Source organism: Cutaneotrichosporon oleaginosum (genome assembly GCF_008065305.1).
Source record: "Cutaneotrichosporon oleaginosum strain ATCC 20508 chromosome Unknown ATCC20508_contig08, whole genome shotgun sequence".
Classification (NCBI taxonomy): domain Eukaryota; kingdom Fungi; phylum Basidiomycota; class Tremellomycetes; order Trichosporonales; family Trichosporonaceae; genus Cutaneotrichosporon; species Cutaneotrichosporon oleaginosum.
In genome coordinates this window covers 509980-528585 of record NW_027072177.1, presented here as the reverse complement: position 1 = coordinate 528585, position 18606 = coordinate 509980, and the positions used below count along the sequence as shown (strand labels likewise).

General features: G+C 63.8%; 9 protein-coding genes across 9 annotated transcripts; 5 read left to right on the top strand and 4 right to left on the bottom strand.

Moving 5' to 3' along the window:
• Nucleotides 1-310: 310 nt before the first annotated feature.
• Nucleotides 311-625, bottom strand: COLE_07812 (uncharacterized protein; the record flags this gene model as incomplete). Its single annotated transcript, XM_018427114.2, has 1 exon — nucleotides 311-625. The coding sequence occupies one exon, from the start codon at nucleotides 623-625 to the stop codon at nucleotides 311-313; it is 315 nt and encodes a 104-aa protein (XP_018280429.2).
• Nucleotides 626-972: 347 nt separating this feature from the next.
• On the top strand, nucleotides 973-1481 carry COLE_07811 (uncharacterized protein; the record flags this gene model as incomplete). The annotated part of the gene is made up of 2 exons (XM_018427116.2): nucleotides 973-1199; nucleotides 1253-1481. 2 exons carry the CDS (start codon nucleotides 973-975, stop codon nucleotides 1479-1481), a joined length of 456 nt encoding a protein of 151 aa, XP_018280430.1.
• A 598-nt stretch (nucleotides 1482-2079) lies between these two features.
• On the top strand, nucleotides 2080-3216 carry COLE_07810 (uncharacterized protein; the record flags this gene model as incomplete). The annotated part of the gene is made up of 2 exons (XM_018420279.1): nucleotides 2080-2442; nucleotides 2488-3216. The coding sequence occupies 2 exons, from the start codon at nucleotides 2080-2082 to the stop codon at nucleotides 3214-3216; spliced, it is 1092 nt and encodes a 363-aa protein (XP_018280431.1).
• A 1473-nt stretch (nucleotides 3217-4689) lies between these two features.
• On the top strand, nucleotides 4690-6138 carry COLE_07809 (uncharacterized protein; the record flags this gene model as incomplete). Its single annotated transcript, XM_018425957.2, has 3 exons — nucleotides 4690-4780; nucleotides 4854-5146; nucleotides 5191-6138. The coding sequence occupies 3 exons, from the start codon at nucleotides 4690-4692 to the stop codon at nucleotides 6136-6138; spliced, it is 1332 nt and encodes a 443-aa protein (XP_018280432.1).
• A 250-nt stretch (nucleotides 6139-6388) lies between these two features.
• COLE_07808 (uncharacterized protein) lies at nucleotides 6389-8143 on the bottom strand (the record flags this gene model as incomplete). The annotated part of the gene is made up of 1 exon (XM_018422568.2): nucleotides 6389-8143. The coding sequence occupies one exon, from the start codon at nucleotides 8141-8143 to the stop codon at nucleotides 6389-6391; it is 1755 nt and encodes a 584-aa protein (XP_018280433.2).
• Nucleotides 8144-9143: 1000 nt separating this feature from the next.
• COLE_07807 (uncharacterized protein) lies at nucleotides 9144-10817 on the top strand (the record flags this gene model as incomplete). Its single annotated transcript, XM_018422569.2, has 2 exons — nucleotides 9144-10226; nucleotides 10260-10817. The coding sequence occupies 2 exons, from the start codon at nucleotides 9144-9146 to the stop codon at nucleotides 10815-10817; spliced, it is 1641 nt and encodes a 546-aa protein (XP_018280434.1).
• Nucleotides 10818-10975: 158 nt separating this feature from the next.
• On the bottom strand, nucleotides 10976-12265 carry COLE_07806 (uncharacterized protein; the record flags this gene model as incomplete). The annotated part of the gene is made up of 2 exons (XM_018426502.2): nucleotides 10976-12065; nucleotides 12096-12265. The coding sequence occupies 2 exons, from the start codon at nucleotides 12263-12265 to the stop codon at nucleotides 10976-10978; spliced, it is 1260 nt and encodes a 419-aa protein (XP_018280435.1).
• A 193-nt stretch (nucleotides 12266-12458) lies between these two features.
• On the bottom strand, nucleotides 12459-13541 carry COLE_07805 (uncharacterized protein; the record flags this gene model as incomplete). The annotated part of the gene is made up of 1 exon (XM_018422570.2): nucleotides 12459-13541. One exon carries the CDS (start codon nucleotides 13539-13541, stop codon nucleotides 12459-12461), a length of 1083 nt encoding a protein of 360 aa, XP_018280436.1.
• A 3217-nt stretch (nucleotides 13542-16758) lies between these two features.
• Nucleotides 16759-18439, top strand: COLE_07804 (uncharacterized protein; the record flags this gene model as incomplete). Its single annotated transcript, XM_018420280.1, has 2 exons — nucleotides 16759-17698; nucleotides 17730-18439. The coding sequence occupies 2 exons, from the start codon at nucleotides 16759-16761 to the stop codon at nucleotides 18437-18439; spliced, it is 1650 nt and encodes a 549-aa protein (XP_018280437.1).
• Between the last annotated feature and the right edge of the window lie 167 nt (nucleotides 18440-18606).

Below are 18606 nucleotides of genomic sequence, written 5' to 3'. Positions count from 1 at the left end.
TGTAAAGTAGTCGCGAGACGAGGCTGGGAATTTGTTTGCGGGGAGATCTGCAAAGTGATTTACGTCACGTCGATCACTCGCCGTCGGTCTCCCCTGTCCCCACCGAGCTAATTACGGCCCACGCCATGCACGCCACCAGCCACGTCCTCACTCGCCCTCGCCATCATCCCCGGCGGCCTCGGCGCGGCGGCGGCGTAGTATCTCATCGCCGCCGGCCTCATCGGCCCCATACTCATAAAGCGTGAATCATTGTGTACAGTCTACCAAGCCTCATACAACCTCCCTTCCTTCCTCCTCCTCTTCTGAAAGCCTACGCGACCCGCGACGCAACAGTCCCGCTCTTGCTCGCCCGGCTGGCATACACGCACAGCTTGACGGGCAAGAAACATGCCATCCCCGCCCACCCCGCCACAGTCGTCCACCACCCGCGCTCCTCCTCCTCTTCGACAGCGCCGCCAAAATACTCAGGCTCGTCGGGCAGGCGCGCGGGCCCTTCGAGCGGTGTTGGGGGGATGATGCGGACGCGGGGTGTGGAGGGGGACGGCGTGCGCCAGTCAGAAGCGCGGATAGTCACTTCCGAGTCGGTGGGGGAGCGGACGGGGGAGCGGATGGGCGAGCGCACCATCTGGCGCGTCGCGGCCTGGGGTTAGCGGTGGCAAGGAAGGGAGGGAGAGCGCACCATCTGGTCCCGTATCAACCTGGCGTTAGCGAGGGCACTAGGCAAGGGGAGCGGGGTACGACTCACGGAGTGTACTCGTTCGCGGAGAAGCGCTGGATGCTGCGCATGGCCATGGTGCCATGGTTGGCGTTGAGAGATGTGGCGAGAGAGAGATCGAGCGGTGACGGGGGCACGGGCCGTCCGGCTCCGCGACGGGAGGAGATTGAGATTTGTCTCCGCTCCTCCCACTTTTCAGTTGCTTCACCGTAGCTCTTGGCTCATCTCGTGATTACTCTCTACCACGTCCATCGCCAATGCAGGCCATGCATGCGTTACGCTCCCGGACGGGTATATGCTCCAGGCTGCAGAATAAACGGGATGCGTGGAGATGCCGCGGTCAATGTGCTCTGACTGAGCGTCACACGCGGTCCACTCTGCCGCCCTATCTGCACATCCGCACCATCCGCACCATCCGCATCGCTTCCGCGTCGTTAAACTCGCTTTCAATCAAGCGATCAAGCGATTCCAGCTTAGGCCGCAGGTACGACCATGCGTGGCCCCCCTGACTTGCTCGCTAACATGCCTCATATCTAGCTGCATGCACGATATTCCTCCGCGGCGTGTCTCGCGACAATATAGCTCGGGACAAGCATGCCAGCCACGAGGGATGTGGCGGTGGACAGCGTTCCACTTGCAGCTTGGATGTGGCGGAGTGTCGATCCCCCACTCTAGCCACTCCCTGTGCAATTCATGGCTCGAAACGAACCATGTTTCGAGAGCTGGATCGCTGGAATCGGAATTGGGGCGATTGGTTGGCCGCTAGACGGCGAGTTCGGGCTTATGTTGGCAAAGCGAGCTGCGAGGGACTGGTCGCGGACGATATCTCGGTGTCGACTTGCGCCGTGGATACAGGCGTGTGCATACGTGCGCCCACCATAGCTGTGTAGATGCTGCCGCCTGGAGATCTTAACACAGGGGGCCTCGCTGGCTCCACTCCGATCCGCAAGTTGGTCTAGCTCGCCAGCGCGCAGCCATGGCGACCCTGCCACCTACAAGGTGTACGACGAACTTATAACGGCGAGATCCTTGCTGCAAATACACCACTCCACCTCCCCCACTCTTCCCGCTCCGATCGCCGTCTCCGTCGGCCCTCAAGCTCCGACACTGTCGGGGCCTCCGTGGCGCCGAGCGCTCAAACCTAGGCATGGAGAGTGGGGTGCCCCCGCGGCCGCGGGCTGCGTTCTCGGTGCGCAGACATGTGGGCGAGTAGTGCGTCGGGCGTCATTGTCATCCTGTTATCGGAGGAGACCGAGATCGGACTTCGGCAACTTGCCATCCATCAAGCCCACCACCACGCTCACATGACCTCGCCACTCCGCCATGACCTCCAGCTCACTCTCTCTTCATCTTCATCATCCACCATGCCACCACAGACACGCCACGCCTCCCTCCCCCCCTTCCCCTCGGACCTGACGACGGCGCCGCTCGTCTCCGTCTCCCTCGCGGGGCTGGAGGCGCGTGACCCCGCCGCTGAGCAGGCGTTGTGGGACGCGTGCCGTGACCTCGGCTTCTTCTACCTCGACATGTTCGGGAGCGAGCTGGGCGAGCGCATCGTCACACAAGCCGAGCAAGTCAATGACGTACAAGACGAGTTCTGGGCGCTGGGCAACGCCGAGCTCGACAAGTACGGGCGGGACAAGGTCCACGACTTCTTCGCGTACCGCTACGGCGAGCCGGGCGAGGTCGATGCGAACGGCGTCAAAATCCGCAACCAGAACTACAACGTGAGTCGGCGCTGCGCGGCTACGTCTCACGACGCCTAACCCCAGATCCGGAAGGACGACGTGCTGGGCCACATGGCGCCGCTGCCTGCGCCGCCCGTCGTGCGCACCAACTACCCCCTCTTTGCGTCGTACATCCGCGACTGCCGCGCGGTCATCGACCTGATCCTCGAGCAGCTTAACACGCGCCTCGAGCTGCCGCTGGGCACGTTGGCGGGGATGCACCGCCTGTCCCAGCCGTCGGGCGACCACATCCGGTTCACGGCGAACCCGCCGCAGGCGTACGACGAGCGCGTCGCCAAGCGCGGCGAGCACACCGACTTTGGCTCGCTCACCGTCCTCTTCAACTGGCTCGGCGGGCTGCAGATCCGGCACCCCGACACGGACGAGTGGGTGTACGTCCGCCCCGTCCCCGGCTCGCCCGTCATTAACCTCGGCGACGCCATGGTGACTTTCACGGCGGGCATTCTGCGCTCGAACATCCACCGCGTCGTGCCGGCGCCTGGAGAGCAGGCGAGCCTGCCCCGCACAAGTCTCGTGTTCTTCACGCGGCCGGAGGACGATGTCATCATGCGCCGACTCAAGGGGGGGATTATTGATGCGCAGCCGGCGACGGAGGCCGGCGAAGAGATGACGGCACAGGAGTGGTGGATGAAGCGCGGGACGGGCAAGTTGCCGGGCATCTTTACCAAGAAGGGGTTTGAGCCGTTCGAGGGCGGCGACTTGTACGCGGGCAGCTTCTTCAAGGACTCTGAGGCACCTGCGATCAAGGCGTGAGCAGGCTGCGTGGAGCTGCGGGGTGTTGCGGGGGATGCGTGGAGGTACATAGGTCAGAGTGGAGCTGTATGGGGTCGAGCAGACAAGTTGTAGCAAAGGGATGATGAATAAGAAGCACGATTCAAGCTTGAGCCAAGCACGCCTCCAGATCTCGCTGTGACCGAGGTGCAGCCGGCGTCGGCGTCCTACCAAGTGTGGCGTGCTAAGGCTTGATGAAGCCGCTGCATGGTATGGCCCGTCCCCACAGCGTTGGATCTCCACATGCCATTCATGACAAGCTCTCGCTCATGCCGGCGTCGACAGAACGCCGCTGGCGCAAAGGTGGCGGAGAGAAGTCGTCGGCAGAGGAACCGCCGCGCGGACCTCCAATTCAGTCTATTGCATCTTCCCAGTCGAGGCTTGGCCATGGATGCGACGTGCGAGGTGGCCCATTCTAAACGGTGCGAAGCGACTCCACCCCATTCTACGATGCGAGGAGTCTACCCAGTATGAGACGGTGCGAGCAGAGGCACCACATCCCCTCCTCAGGAGGTGGTTTTGGTCCAGTCGCAACTGGCCGGAGCGCGCGTGAGTTGGGCATGAATTGAGCAAAACGCCAACTCAAGGACCGCGCGACAACAAATGGATCCCGCGTGCAGCACCAGGTGGTCACCCACATGCCCACCGCTGACGTGGGATGACATGCTCGGGCAGAAGCTCTTACCACGGACCAGCGACGCACGACGCCTCCCGTGCGGGGTGCGGGAACACATACGTCCTGTGGGGAGCATCACGTGAAAGCCACCCGAGCGCAGAATGCAGAAACGCAGAATAAGAATATTCGTCCGAGCGCGTGGCGTTTTGACCGGGGCCAGTGGCGGTGGCGCAGCGATGGCGTATGGCGGGCGCCACGGACGCCCGCCGCCGTCCTCTCGCCTCATCTGCTACACGACGGCAGAACGCTACGGGCCTGTCGTACGTCGGAGCCCCAGTCTGCAACGCCGTGCAAGACGAGCAGGTGGGTGTGGGCTCCTGCCGACTAGAAAAACCAGGGCCACTTTATCGCCGTCGATTCATCGATCAACGACGCGCGCTATGCGATCGACAAATTGCTGCTTGTTCACTTCAACCTTGATCTTCCGATCTCCGTCGGCGGTAGCTGTCTCCTACTCTCCTCGGCGTCGCCACGTATCGTTCGTGCACAGCCTAGTGCCCACCGTCGACCCCCAGCGCTCAACGGAGATGCACGATGCCAAGAAGAGGGTTGGGCGGGCAGGGACGGGGGACTAGGACGGGGGACGTAGGGCCAGAACAAAGGCACGCCCGTCAGACCCGCACGGCCGGGGTGACATTTTTGCGCACCCTGCCTCCTCCGGCCCTCTCAACTCTGCCGTCGGCAGCGACCCCGCACAGCGCACAGCGACGAGAGCTTATCACTCACCCCGCCCATCTGGATCTTCTGCTTCTCCCTCTCCTCTCTCCTCCCATCTCACCATGTCGTCCGCGAGTCTCACCACCAACATGACGGACCCCAGCTTGGCGAGCAGCGCCGGACCACGCTGGAAGAACATCATCGTGATCGGAGGTGAGTCGGCATGGCTGAGGCGTACGCTAGCGGCGTACGTACTCGGCGTTACTAGATAAGTGACTAACGCCAGCGTCCGTCGCCGGCCACTCGGTGGTCAACGGTCTCGCCCAGAATCTGCCTGGCGGATACCGCATCCTGCTCGTCGAGCGGAACGAGTTCGTGCACCACAACCCCTGCGTCGTGCGCTCCCTTGTCCGCCCCGGCTGGGACATGACCAACTTTACCGCGCCCGTGCGGCAGGACACCATTTTCCCCGCCGGGAGCCGACACCGCGTGCTGGCGCCGAACCGCGTCGTCAAGCTGCGGCGGACGAGCGTGTGGCTCGAGCAGCCGTTCGAGGGCGTCGACGAGATCGAGTTTGAGGTGCGTCCTTGGCGGCCTGAGGCGTGTGGCGTATCTGACCCCAGATGTGTATTCTTGCGACGGGCGCACAGAGCCCCGCGCCGATCCGGCCGCTGCCGGGCTGCTCGCTGGAAGAGTGGCGCGCGGCGCTGCGGCGCGTGCAGGACGACATTGCGGCGGCGCAGAGCATCCTCATCGTCGGCGGCGGGAGCGTCGGCATCGAAGTGGCTGGCGAGATCAACGACGTGTACCCCAACAAGCGCGTGACAATCGTGCACTGGGACGTGGGGCTGCTGCACCCATCTGACAGCGGCGGCAACACGGCACACACATACGTCCCGCCGCGCACGCCAAACAAGTTGCGGAAGGACCTCGAGGGGCAGTTGCGCGCCCGTGGCATCCGCCTGCAGCTCAAGGACGGCGTCGACTTCGAGGCGGCCAAAGGCAGCGGCGAGTGGGGCGGCATGCCTGGCCCTCTTGGGGGTATGCGCACGATCCCCCTCACGTCCGGCGGCAAGGTTGAGGCCGACTACGTCTTCAACAGCACCGGCAACCGGCCAAACGCGGACCTCGTGCGCTGGGCCGATCAGGGCTCGCTCACGACCAACGGATACGTCTCGGTCGACAGCTACTTCCGCGTGCGGACGCGCACCCCCAACTCGCCACTCGTCGGGCACTACTATGCCATCGGCGACGTGTGCAACTCGCCGAGCTGGAAGACGGCCGAGGCCGCCATAGCCGAGGGCGAGGCCCTCGCGCGCATCATCACCTCTCGCCTGCGCGGGATGAGCGCACAGCCCTACTCGCCCCCCGGGCGCTTGCTCGAGTCGACCGTGCTCCTGGGAAGCGCAGGCGGCGCCTCCATCCGCCGTTTCCCCATCATCGGGTACATCCGCTCCGAGGGGAGCGTGCGTGAGAAGAGCCACGATTTCCACGCCGGCAAGAACTTCTTCTCCCGCTTCCGTGGGCAGCGCAGATTCGTGTCTACCAGCTCGTGGAGTCTGGCGACTTAGTATTCCCGACTCACAACACCCAAACCTAGCCAACCTAACCCGTCAACGGGCCGGCCATCGCCCGCCCTAGCACAACCCTGTAGATTCTTAGTCGTCTCGTCTTTTGGTTCATCGGTAGATAATGCCTCGTTGTTGCATCCTTTCTCCTTGTGCAGATATTTCTCACGCCCCGGGTTATCGGGATGATGCTTTGGCGAGCCTTGCGAGGGGGCTGAGGTCAGTGGTGCCCGGCGTCGCCCAATGCCGGTGACTACCGCCTCCGCACGCACATTAGGGTTAGTTCCTGTCCCGCCGCACCCCCCCCCCCCGTTTTCCATGAACCGTCCAACGGGCGCCGAACGCTGCGCTCAGGCTCCATTATCGCGAGCAAAGGATACGATGGCTCCCGTAATCCGCCCGGAATGCTGGTACGCAGTGTGGCACGCCAAGCCGGGTCATCTAGGTCTAGCTGTTCATCCCGCCCGTCTAAAGCTACAACTTGGAAAAGACGCTCGCACACGCGCCCGTGCCGAGCTGCACGAGCGTGCTCTTCGTTCGCGTATACGCCATGATTCCCTCGTGCCCGTTCTCGACGCCGAGGCCGCTCATCTTCCACCCGCCGACGGGCATCTCGGCGGGGCTCTCGCCCCACGTGTTGATCCACGTGATGCCGGCTTCGAGGCGCCGGATGACGTACTGCGCGAGCCCGATGTCGCGGGCGCACACGCCCGCCGCGAGGCCCATAGCGGTGTCGTTCGCGCGCGCGATCAGCTTTTCCAGCCACTCGTCGCGCGACCCCCGCTGTTGAGTAGGGCAGAATGGCCATCACAGGCCCGAAGATCTCGTCGCGCACAATCGTCATGTCGTCGGTACAGTCGCTGAAGACGACTGGGGGCACCCAAAACCCGCCGGGGTTCGGCGGCGTCGCCTGCGCCTCACGCGCGCCGTCGTACAGCACGCGCGCCTCCTTTCGCCCCGTCGCAATGTAGCCGTTCACCTTGTCCTGCTGCGCCTTGCTGACCAGCGGCCCGAAGTTGGTCTTCTCGTCCATTGGCATCCCCATGCGGATGCCGTCGCGGCACCGCTGCACGATCGCAGCTTCGACCTTGTCCAGCAGCGTATCGGGAACGAAAACGCGCGTGCCGTTCGTGCACACCTGCCCTGAGCTGTAAAAGTTGGCCATCATGGCGATATCGGCGGCCTCATCGACGTCCGCGTCCGGCAGGATGACAAGCGGCGACTTGCCGCCCAGCTCCATCGTCACACTCTTCATGTCCTTGACGGCGGCCGAGGCGACCTTTGCTCCTGTCGCGACCTGGCCAGTGAACGACACCTTTGCGATCTTGGGGTGCGCGACGAGCGCAGCGCCAACGTCCCCCGCGCCGTACACGACATTGAACACGCCCTTCGGCAGCCCGGCCTCGACGTAGATCGCCGCGAGCGTGTTCCCGTGCAGCGGCGTGACCTCGGACGGCTTGTACACCATGCAGTTACCCGCTGCGAGGCACGCCGCGCTCTTCCAGAGCGCGATCTGGATGGGGTAGTTCCACGCACCGATGCCGGCGCACACGCCGACCGCGTCGTAACTCGTGTGGATCGATGCCCCGGATGGGCCTGGCCGCAAGATTGTCGTCTTCCCGTCCAACCCGCCAGAGGCGACAAAGTGCGCGTAGTACTCGAGCACATCGGCGCCCGTCACAACGTCGACCGTCGACGTCTCGGACCATGCCTTGCCTGTGTCGAGCGTCTCAGTCTTCGCAATCGCATCGTTACGCTCGCGCAAAAGCGCGGCTGCGCGCAGCAGGATGCGCGCGCGCTCCACCGGCGCCGTCGCGGACCAAGCGGGGAAAGCCTTCGCCGCGCTCTCCACCGCCTCATCCAGCTGGCTCTCGGAGGTCGTGTAGATCTTGGCGAGTGGCGTGCCCGTCGCCGGATCCACGCTGTCGAACGTCGCCCAGCTCTGGGCGCCCCAGGCGGGCTGCGGCTTGCCGTCGTAGAACGTGTGGATGTCCTTCTCGAACGTCATGGTCAGTGCGGTGTCAAGAATTGAGTAGCGAGCAGAGATGTGTCAGCAGCGTGAGGTGGCCGGCGTCGAGCTCCGTCACAAGACTACTTACAGGGGACGGTGGCGGACGAGGAGGGCACAGGGGGGAGATAAAATCTCGTATCTTCCCTGAGAAATGTAATCAAATGACGTCAGGCACGGCCACCCGTGACGACGCCCAGACCAACTTCTTCGCGATCCTTTGACATCTTCAGGCCGTGCACTTGTTCTTTCTTCTAGAATTAAGTTGGAGGTAGATCAGCATGCATGCAGCAGCATCTTGTGAGCGATGTCGTGGAGGTCGTGCGAGAAGGTGACTGAAATGAAACAAAAATTAATATAGATATGCCCGATCGGCGAGTTCCGGCAGCTCGGCTCGGTTGAGCACTCTGAGACGTGTGACGTTGACCCCATTTCTCATTCCCCACTCGCCGTTGCCTCTGCCCGCTCCCCCTCTCCCCCGGCCTCTCCACTCCTCCCCATCCCGCCAGTCTACGCACAATGCACGCACAAAATTATACAGGGTAGAGTGGCTGCACAGCGCGCGTGCCAATGTACAGGCCGACGGGGGAGCGTCGGACGCCCGTGAGCCAAGACTTTTTTCTACGACGCCTCAGGAGATACAGGAGATTGTACTTGTCGTGCGCGCAGTAAAACACAGGGCGGAGATTGCAGGGCGCATTCCAGTCGAGCAGCCAGCGGATCACACCCGACTCCTTGGCCCGATGCCCCCAGGCAGTACAATGACGAGTGTCCCATCGCCTCTCCTCTGGTTCTGCTCTGCTGCAGCTCTGCTCTTCGGCAGCTTCTCCTCTGCTCTGATGCCTGCTCGTGACCGCCGCCGGCCGCGCCGACCTGACAACGAGCCCGGAGGCAATGCTGCTCCGCACTCGCTCCTCCTCACATAAGCAGACGAGGCACATCGCGCGCTGCTTTTCCGTTCAACCCCCCCCCCTCCTCTAACTGACATCCCGGTTTCAACATGCCTATGGAGTGCCAGAACACCCTCCCCGACACTCATCTGTCGGGGCACTACGACTACATCATCGTTGGCGGTGGCACCGCCGGCTGTGTCCTCGGCGCCCGCCTCTCCGAGTACCTCCCGCACCACCGGGTGCTTATCATCGAGGCCGGCCCGTCCGACTTCACGAATGACCAAGTGCTCAACCTGCGCACATGGCTGAGCCTGCTGGGCGGTGACCTCGACTACGATTACGGCACGACGCCGCAGCCGATGGGCAACTCGCACATCCGGCACTCGCGCGCCAAGGTCCTCGGCGGGTGCAGCAGCCACAACACGCTTATCAGCTTCCGGCCATTCCGGCGCGACATGGAGCTGTGGGAGGCCAAGGGCGCCGCGGGCTGGGACTTTGACACGGTCATGCGCCTCATCGACAAGCTCAAGAACACGGTGCAGCGCGTGCACGCGCGCCACCAGAATCAACTCTGTCTCGACTGGGTAAGCGCGTGCGCGACCGCGCTCGACATTCCGATCGTCAACGACTTCAACAAGACCATCCGCCGCGACGGTGAGATCAAGACCGGCGTCGGGTTCTTCAACATTTCATACAACCCCGACACGGGGTATCGTTCCTCCGCGAGCGTCGCGTACATCCACCCCTTTTTGCGCGGCGACGAGCACCGCCCGAACCTCACGGTCCTCACCGAGGCGTGGGTCAGCCGCGTCAACGTGTCCAACGACACGGCGACGGGCATCAACGTGACGTTCAAGGACGGGCGCAAGGTGACGATCTCGCCGCGCTCTGGCGGCGAAATCATCCTCTCGGCTGGTGCGGTCGACACGCCCCGCCTCATGCTCCTCTCGGGTCTCGGCCCGGCCCAGCAGCTTGAGGACCTCGGCATCCCCGTGGTCAAGAACATCCCTGGTGTCGGCGAGAACCTCGTCGACCACCCTGAGACCATCATCATGTGGGAGCTCTCCAAGCCCGTCCCCGAGAACATGACGACGATGGACTCTGACGCCGGCGTGTTCATCCGCCGCGAGCCCACGCGCCCCGGCGACACGGCGACCGACGTTATGATGCACTGCTACCAGATTCCATTTGTGAGCAAAATCAGTGGGCCCCGCTAACCCCAGACTCTCAATACCGAGCGCCTCGGCTACCCGAAGATCCGCGACCGCTACGCCTTCTGCATGACGCCGAACATCCCGCGTCCGCGCTCCAAGGGCCGGCTGTACCTCACCTCGTCCGACCCGTCGGTCAAGCCCGCGCTCGACTTCCGCTACTTCACTGATCCCGAGGGGTACGACGCGGCGACGTTCGTCGCGGGCATCAAGGCGGCGCGCAAGGTCGCGCAGCAGAGCCCGTTCAAGGAGTGGCTGAAGGAGGAGATTGCGCCGGGTCCCAAGGTCCAGTCGGACGAGAATATTAGCGAGTACGCGCGCCGCGCCGCGCACACCGTCTACCACCCTGCGGGGACGACGCGGATGGGCGCAGCGAGCGACGACATGGCCGTCGTCGACCCCGAGCTGCGTGTGAAGGGCGTCAAGGGGCTGCGCGTCGTCGACGCCGGCGTGTTCCCCGACATGGTCAGCATTAACCCTATGCTCACCGTGCTGGCGATTGGCGAGGGCGCGGCCGAGATCATGGCCAAGGAGCGCGGGTGGAAGGGCGACGCCGCCGCGCGGCTGTAGTCTCGCCCCAGCAAATCATGTAGCATTACAATGCAGCGATAGTATGGTTCTTGAGTGTCGAGTTGCCAGCTGACGTCTGTTTGCACACATGAAATTGGCGCCAGCCATGCATATCTCTTGCTGCGCCATGAATGAGCGGTCATTAGGGTATGCCACATCTATATCTCCTCCGCACGCCGCACGCTCTCCTCCCATCGCCGCTCCGTCGGGCGGTCTACGAGCGCGCGCAGGGACGCCACCTCCTCAAACGAGCTCTTGCAGCATCCGCCGAGCACGACGCCTGTCCACACGCCCGTGGCCTCGGCCTCGTGCGCGAGCGCAAGCACGCGCTCAGCCCATGCGAGGGGCGTGAAAATGCGATCCGTCCATTTCTTATTCACGACGTCGTAACTCGCCCCGCCGTCGGGATAGAGGATGAGCCATGGCGCGTGCGGCGCGCTTCCCTTCTGCGCTTGTCCGTCTGGCGCCGGCACGGCCCCGGCCTTCGCCTGCTTCCGCCTCCGAGCGTGCGCGGTAATGGCGCCGCTGAGGGCGCCAAGGAGGACGGGGAGACGCGTAGGATGCGTGCAGTTCACGCCGACGCCGTCCGGGCGTGGGGCGCCGTCGAAGGGCGCGAGAGGCGGGAGGTCGCCGACGAGCGCGGCGGCGACGGCGGACATGTCGGCTGGCTGGCCGCGGGCGTCGCGTTGCCCAATGCTGCCGTTCGGGTAGGCCGAGGAGATCCAGAAGGGCTTGGCGTCGCCGAGTTCAGCGCGGAGAGCGCCCACGGCGCGGCGGATCGCGCGGATCTCGCGCAGTAGCGGGATTGTTTCAAACGCCAGCCATGCGACGCGCGGCCAGGAGGGGGCTGCGGCGTAGACCCGCAACCGGTCCAGGTGGAACTGGGTGAGCGCGGCTTCGTACGCTGCCTCGTCTTCGGGCGGCGCGTAGTTCGTCGCTTGAGAGGAGGGGGAATAGCCGGCCGGGCCATATGGTGGGGGATACAGCCCGTCGTACTCCTGTCCAGGCGAGAGCGTTGCGCCGTACGGCCCGAGCGCCAGCGCCACCTTGTGCTTGTGTTTCGGGGGTTCTTTCGCTGGCGTCGGCTTCAGGGCTGAGGCGACGGCTGAGAGCGTCGAGGACAGGGTTGCGGGGCTGGAGTTGGGCGCGGTCAGATCGGCAGCGAGCGACACCGCGCGGTGCATTAGCGCGCGCGCCGTCGCTTCGTCGTGTCCTAATCCCACCAACGCGGGGAGAGTCATCTGATATCTGAGTAAGCGTTGTCGACGAGATACTCACGTCGCGGTCTCAATGATGTCAGCGCCCGCGGACACGTAGCGCGCATGCACGTTGGCAAGGGCCTCGGGGTTGCGCGACACGAGCTCGCTGCCCCACATGGGGCCGGAGACGTCGTGTCCGTCCGCCTCCAGCGTCGTGCCCATGCCGCCGTCGAGGATGAGTATGGGCATGGCGGTGGATGTTGTGAGTGGAGTGTTGTGAGGAGTTGAGATGCCGCGTTTTGCCGTGTCGTCATACATTTCACTGCCAAGCCACACACTGTCCACAGTGTCTACACCTGCGTCACCCCACAACTTCATGCATACATACATACAGTAAATCTCGTGTCTCGTTCTACGTGTCCTCTGTCCCAATACGCTAACTCTACGCGGCGGCAGTGATAGTGACTGTTGGCGGCGCGGCCTGGTTGTGTGCGGCCTGTGATGTTGGTGCCGTCGTGCTCGCCCCAGCGGCCAGCGCCGCCGAGATCCCGGCCCAACGCCCATTCTCGTCGAACATGACGGTCGCCGCACTCTTGCCGTCGCCGAACTGCAGCCCGCGGCCGTCGGCGACAGCGCTCGAGCTCCAGCCCATCATGCCAGCCAAACCCTCGACTGCGCGGCGGGGGTTGTTGATGAGCCCTGACGCGAGGATGCGCGGCGCCTTGGCGACGGCGGTCGCGAGCGTGAGTTGTGGCAGGGGCGCGTCGAGGATGAAGAGGACGCGCGCGGTGCCGTTCGGCGCCGAGTAGTAGGGTCCGCGGCGGAGGATGCCGACGGCGGCAGCGCCGATTTCGTGCGCGAGGGCCGCGACGTCGTCTTCCGTCGGCTCAAAGCCTTCGGGGAAGGGAAGTTCTTCTGCCGCGAGCTCTGGGAGCTTTAGCTCGTCGCCGGCACGGCGGAGGCCAGCCGCCACGTCGTCGCCGCGCGGGTGCGCCCAGCCCCACAGGATCGAGCGCGGGCCCGGCGCAATCGAGCACAGGAGGTGCGCGCCGCATTCAAGCTTCCTCCCGTCGTCGGAAGTGAAGGTCAACGTTCCCGCAGCCATGTCCACGTCGAAGCGGTGCTCGCCCAACTCGTCGCCGGCCTCAACCAGCGCGTCCTGCTGCAGCAGAGCGGCAAGTTGACCCGCCTCGATCCACGGCGCGAGGGCGGGGAAGACGAATGGTGAGTCAGGCGACTCCTGCTTCCGCTGGGTGACGAGGGCGCGGAGTGCGGCTTGCTCGGCCTCGCGCTCGGCTTCGGCAACGCTCGTCCGTCCCGACGACACGGTGTCACCACCTACGCTCGCGATGCTGTTCCGGTGCGCGGCGGACATGCGCGGGGCGGCGAGACGCGTCGTGCTGCTCTTGGCCGAGGGTGTGTAGTCCTCCATTACTGGCACGGGTGGGTGCGTGCTGGGCTTGTACAGCGCCTTGGCGACCGACTGCATCTGCTTCGGTTCCTTGGGGCGGCGACCAAAGCACATGGTGGGAGGAGAGATGTGGGGGAGAAGTGGTGATGAAGAGAGGAGGAGAGGAGGAGGAGGCGAAGGAGAAGGCCCGAGAGGCGAAAACTGCCGATGAGATTGTGGCTGATGTGATGCGAATGCGAGTGCGACCGACGCGCCGAACGCGACGAGGGGGATGCAGCGGCGATGGCGATGAGAGGTGTGAGAGATGAGATGAAGTGAGGATGCAAGTCTCGGTCAGGCGAGCGAGGAGGATCGCGTGGGGGGAGGTGGATGAGCCATGTGCCAAGACTTTTGATTGTGGGGGAGAGGGGGAGGGATGAGGGCATCTTTTGTGCTAAGCGGTGGGCTGCAGCCAAGACGACGCAATCCTCCCCCCTCTCTCCGCCTCTCTCTTGCCGCGCACACAGCCCACAAGGAGCTCATGCTCCTCCCCCCCCCCCCCCCTCCTCGGACTCCCATCGGGATTGATTCTCGGGGTCGCGTTGCATGGCCGCGCTCTAGTTACCAGTGTCACGGAGTCAGGACCAGTTTCGGGGCATGACCGAAGCGAACCAGAGAGTACGACGCCGCCTGTTCTCAACCTCGGTCCCCACGGTGCCCCTCCTATCTCGTACCTCTCATGCTCTCTCATGCATGCATCTGACAGCATCTGGCATCGGCAGACCCACCGCCAAGACAGTGCTCAGTGCGCGCCGCACCGCACCGCATCGCCCGTCTTGGCAACGGAGATGTGTGCACGGCTCTCTTTACTCCACATCCCCTCCTCTCCTCCTCGCCACGTCAGAAACATGGCTCGCTTGATACATGAGCAGGAGCAGGGTCCGGGCGCCGAGTCGGCGGGGCGACGGAAGCGAGGCATGCGAGGATTTCCGTTGCGGCGCGGCGGCGGCGTATGGCAACGTCTTGCGTGAACGGTCACATGTGCGGCAGAGGGCGGTTGGAAGGCTCGGCAATCTCTGCGCTTGGCCACCGCTTGCCGATGCCGGTCATCTCCGGGTTTTCTTTCACTTCCGCACTCTTTTGTTATCCAGTCCAGTCGTGCATCATTAAACTCACAAACGGCCTGACTCGTAGGTGCAACAGGCTGCTCATCAACATAAAGGTATTGGATGCGCTGAGGTGCTTACAGTGAGCAAGCAAAGTTACGGACAACCAGGACCAGGTAAGCGCTGCTCAACGGAGACACGGAAGAATAAAGTCGTCATGGCCATCGTTTACCCCAGCTCCAACTCACAATACAATTGCCCAGCAGAAACCCGCGACACGCAACTAATGATGGAGGCGCAACTGGTGCATATCTAACATACTGAATTATAACCATGGAGATGGCTCGCCTGTCTCCACCAGACCAGTACTGAATGACTGATCGGCAATATGAAGGCTGCTGAGCGCGGACGTTGGGTGACGAAGCTCTAGGCCTGGACCGCGTACGGGTCCTCGTCCGAGTACCAGCCAGCGAGGAGCATGTAGTCGTCCTCGTCTCCGTCCTCGGTGTCAGCTTCGTTGCGCGCCTTGGGGGGCTCGCCGACCGCGCCGGTCTTCTCAGGTCCTGGCACCTCAGTACGGGGCCACCAGCGCGTGCGGGTCTTCTTCGTGCGCGTGCTCGTGCGCGGGCAGCGCGGCGGGGGGCCGTACGTCCACCCAACACGGGCGGGGGTGACGAAGCGCGCGTTGAGCGGCACGTGGGTGGGCACGCATCCCGTCGCGTTCGGCGCGTAGTACAGGCTGTAGGAGAACGCCGAGCGCCATTCCTGGACGTTCATCGTCGCGGGAATCTCGAGCATGTGCGGGATCCAGTCGACGTACCACACCACACCCCAGAAACCGGGAGGGGCATGGTAGCCGGGCGGGTAGGAGATGGAGGTCGTCGAGAGGGTACGGGCCTCGAGGGCGAGGCGGGGGTCGGGGGGCGCGGTGATCGTCGAGGCGACGGCGGTGATGCTGGGAGAAGGGGTCTCAAGGGGGTGCGCGGCCGCGAAGCCAAGGAGGATGAGGAGGGGGAGGAGCATTGTGGGAGACTGGTCGGTGGTGAGAGGGGCGGTGCTGAGTGCTGGACTTATATGTCGCAGGCCTGGGGCGTGGGACTGCAGTGCTCGCACTATTTTGCTTCCCACGCCGTGTTGGGCCGGGGCACCGTTGTCACTCCCGCCCGCGTCGGCGTCGGGGGTGGTGAATTTGATTGGATTTCTGTTTGATTGGATTTCCCCACCCTCCTCCCGCGTTCTCCCACGCTCGGTGTAGGGTGGTAGTCTGAGCGGTCCTCCGCTCGTACCGGTGTGTGGGGCGAAGTGTGCTTTGAGAAACAACTGGGAAGCGGGCTGGGAGGGTGGGGCGGCTGGGGAGGGGGTCGGGACTGTGAAGAATGGAGGAGGGCGAGGATGAGGTCGTGAGGGGATTTGCCTGCCGACGCTGGCGTGTCTCTTCCAGCCACCCAAACAATTAGTGCTGGAGTTTCATGTGTGTCTCGACAGTATTGTGGTAATATCTCAGAGCCAAGTAGAGACTTTGAAGCTGTGCCGAGGTGTCCGCAATTCTACAGCAAATGGGTGAATGCTATCTTCGCTTCTCGCTTGTGAGAGTTTCCGCCTCGAGTCATGCCATATGCTTCGGAGGCCACGTCCAGCCTGATATTAAGATACAGCTGCTGCAAAAACCCCCGTAGCTTCTTGAACCTTAGCGGTCACATTAAGTACGCAAGTACGGTAGGTATGATGTGGGGTGTTCCGAGTCCGAACTCCGACGATACGAGGATCAGTACATGCAGGAACACAATCTGTGTAAGCATTCTGAGAATCCCACAACACTGTTGGTGAAACGGTATCATGCGTCGTTGCCATCGACGCGGCGGGGGTTCGACTCCCTCACAGTGTATGCCGGGGGTGCTCTGGGAGATGCGTGTGCGCCACCTGCGACAGATCGCGGTACTTTCTTTTTGCCCGGGAAGGTACGATGACGACCTGGTGTAAGGAGGGGGGCAACCGCGCGCCGCACATATGAGCGCTCGCCATGCCGCCGTTGGCGGTTACACGAGGTGGGGGTGCGGGGCAGCGCTTCCGGATGTCACTGAGGGTGTACATCCGACGTGGCGGCGATCTCCGTCACGCTGCCATATCATTGCCCACCACCACCGGCAACGCTACGCGCCACACGGGACCGGTCAGAATGTATGGTGGCCGACGCCGGTATATATACCCCACGGACCCCCAGTACCCCACTACACACCCCACGCAAAATGACGAACACTCAGACCTGGGAGGACATCAGCATGGCCAAAGTGGCGGCGCGGGAGGCCAAGATCCCCTCGGCGTGGCGCATCTCCCCGCCCAAGGGGCTGAACGTGATGGACCTGCCGCGCACCAGTGGCCTCCTGAGCGCGCGCGAGCTCGAGATCACGGAGAAGCCCGCCGTGGACCTGGTAGCGGCGATGATCGCGCGCACCTACACGGCGGAGGAGGTAGTCATCGCGTTTGCGAAGCGCGCGTCCATTGCACACCAAGCGACCAACTGCCTGACGGAGATCTTCTTTGAGGAGGGCATCGCGCAGGCCAAGGCCATTGACGAGGAGTACAAGCGCACCGGCAAGCCGAAGGGGCTCATGCACGGCCTGCCCGTGTCGCTGAAGGACAACATCGGTGTGGCGGGTTACGACGCGACGGTGGGCTTCATCAGTCACTGCAATGCGCCGATGAGCGAGGACGCGCTCCTCGTGCAGGCGCTGCGTGATGCCGGCGCCGTGTTTTTCTGCAAGACCAATGTGCCGACCGGTATGCTGATGGGCGACACGTACAACAACGTGTGGGGCCACACCGGCAACCCGTACAATACGGAGTACGGGTCGGGTGGCAGCAGTGGCGGCGAGAGTGCGCTCCTCGCCATGCGCGGGGCGCCGCTCGGCGTCGGTAGCGACATCGGCGGCTCGATCCGCATGCCCGCCGCCATCACGGGCATCTACGGCCTCAAGGCTGCGGCTGGCCGCTTCCCGAATCTCGGGTGCAAGACGGGCTTGCCGGGCCAAGAGGCTGTGCGCGGCGTACAAGGCCCACTGTCGCCGGACCTCTCGTCTCTCGAGCTCTTCTCCAAGGTCGTCGTCGGCGCGCGACCATGGGAGACCGACCCGACATGCTACCCCGTCGAATGGCGCGACCTCCAGCTCCCCCAGAAGCTGTGTTTCGGTATGTTCCGCGCCGTTCCCGCTCACGCCAGGTCTTATGATGGACGACGGCGTTGTACGCCCCACGCCGCCTGTGAAGCGCGCAATGCTTGAGCTCAAGGCCGCGCTTGAGGCCGCAGGCCACTCCGTCGTCGAGTGGACGCCGTACAACCCCGCCGAGGGCCAGCAGCTCCTCCTCCGCTGCTTGACCGGTGACGGCGGTGCCAAGATGTATGAGCAGGTGCGCGGGGGCGTGGCGCCCGAGCCATGGGGCAAAGACCTCGCGATGTTCGAGCAGCGCTACGAGGCGGCCAAGAATGCGCCACCGACCGTCGGGCAGCTTTGGGAAATCCAGGTCGCGCGCAATGCATACCTCCGCAAACTGCTCGAGAGCTGGGCTGCTACCAAAGAGATCACCGGCACGGGGCGGCCCATCGACGGCTTGATCTCGCCCAACATCGCGTTCCCCGCCGCCCCCAAGTTCCGCTTCCGCCACTTCGGGTACACGGGTCTGTGGAATCTCGCCGACCACGTGGGCGTCACGATCCCCGTTACGTATGCGACGAAGAATGATGTGGTGACGGAGGAGATCGAGCCGCGGTGCGAGGACGAGAAGGCCGTGTACCGCACCTACAACGCCGAGGAGCTCGACGGCATGCCTGTCGGCTTGCAGATTATTACGCCGCGCCACACGGAGGAGCGCGCGCTCGCGCTCGCGGCGGTCGCGGATGCAGCGCTCAAGAAGCGCAAGGCGGCGCTCTAGGGGAGCTGGATTAGCTAGGGAGTTCAGAAGAGGAGATTAAAAGTGATGTATGGCGCAACTGGCGCTTGAGGGTGGCAGTGGCTATTTCAGGAGAAGAGCGGCAAGAGCCGAGTCGCCGAGTCACCGAGACCGAGTCAGGCATTCCGCATTCTCCTACATCTCGGGAC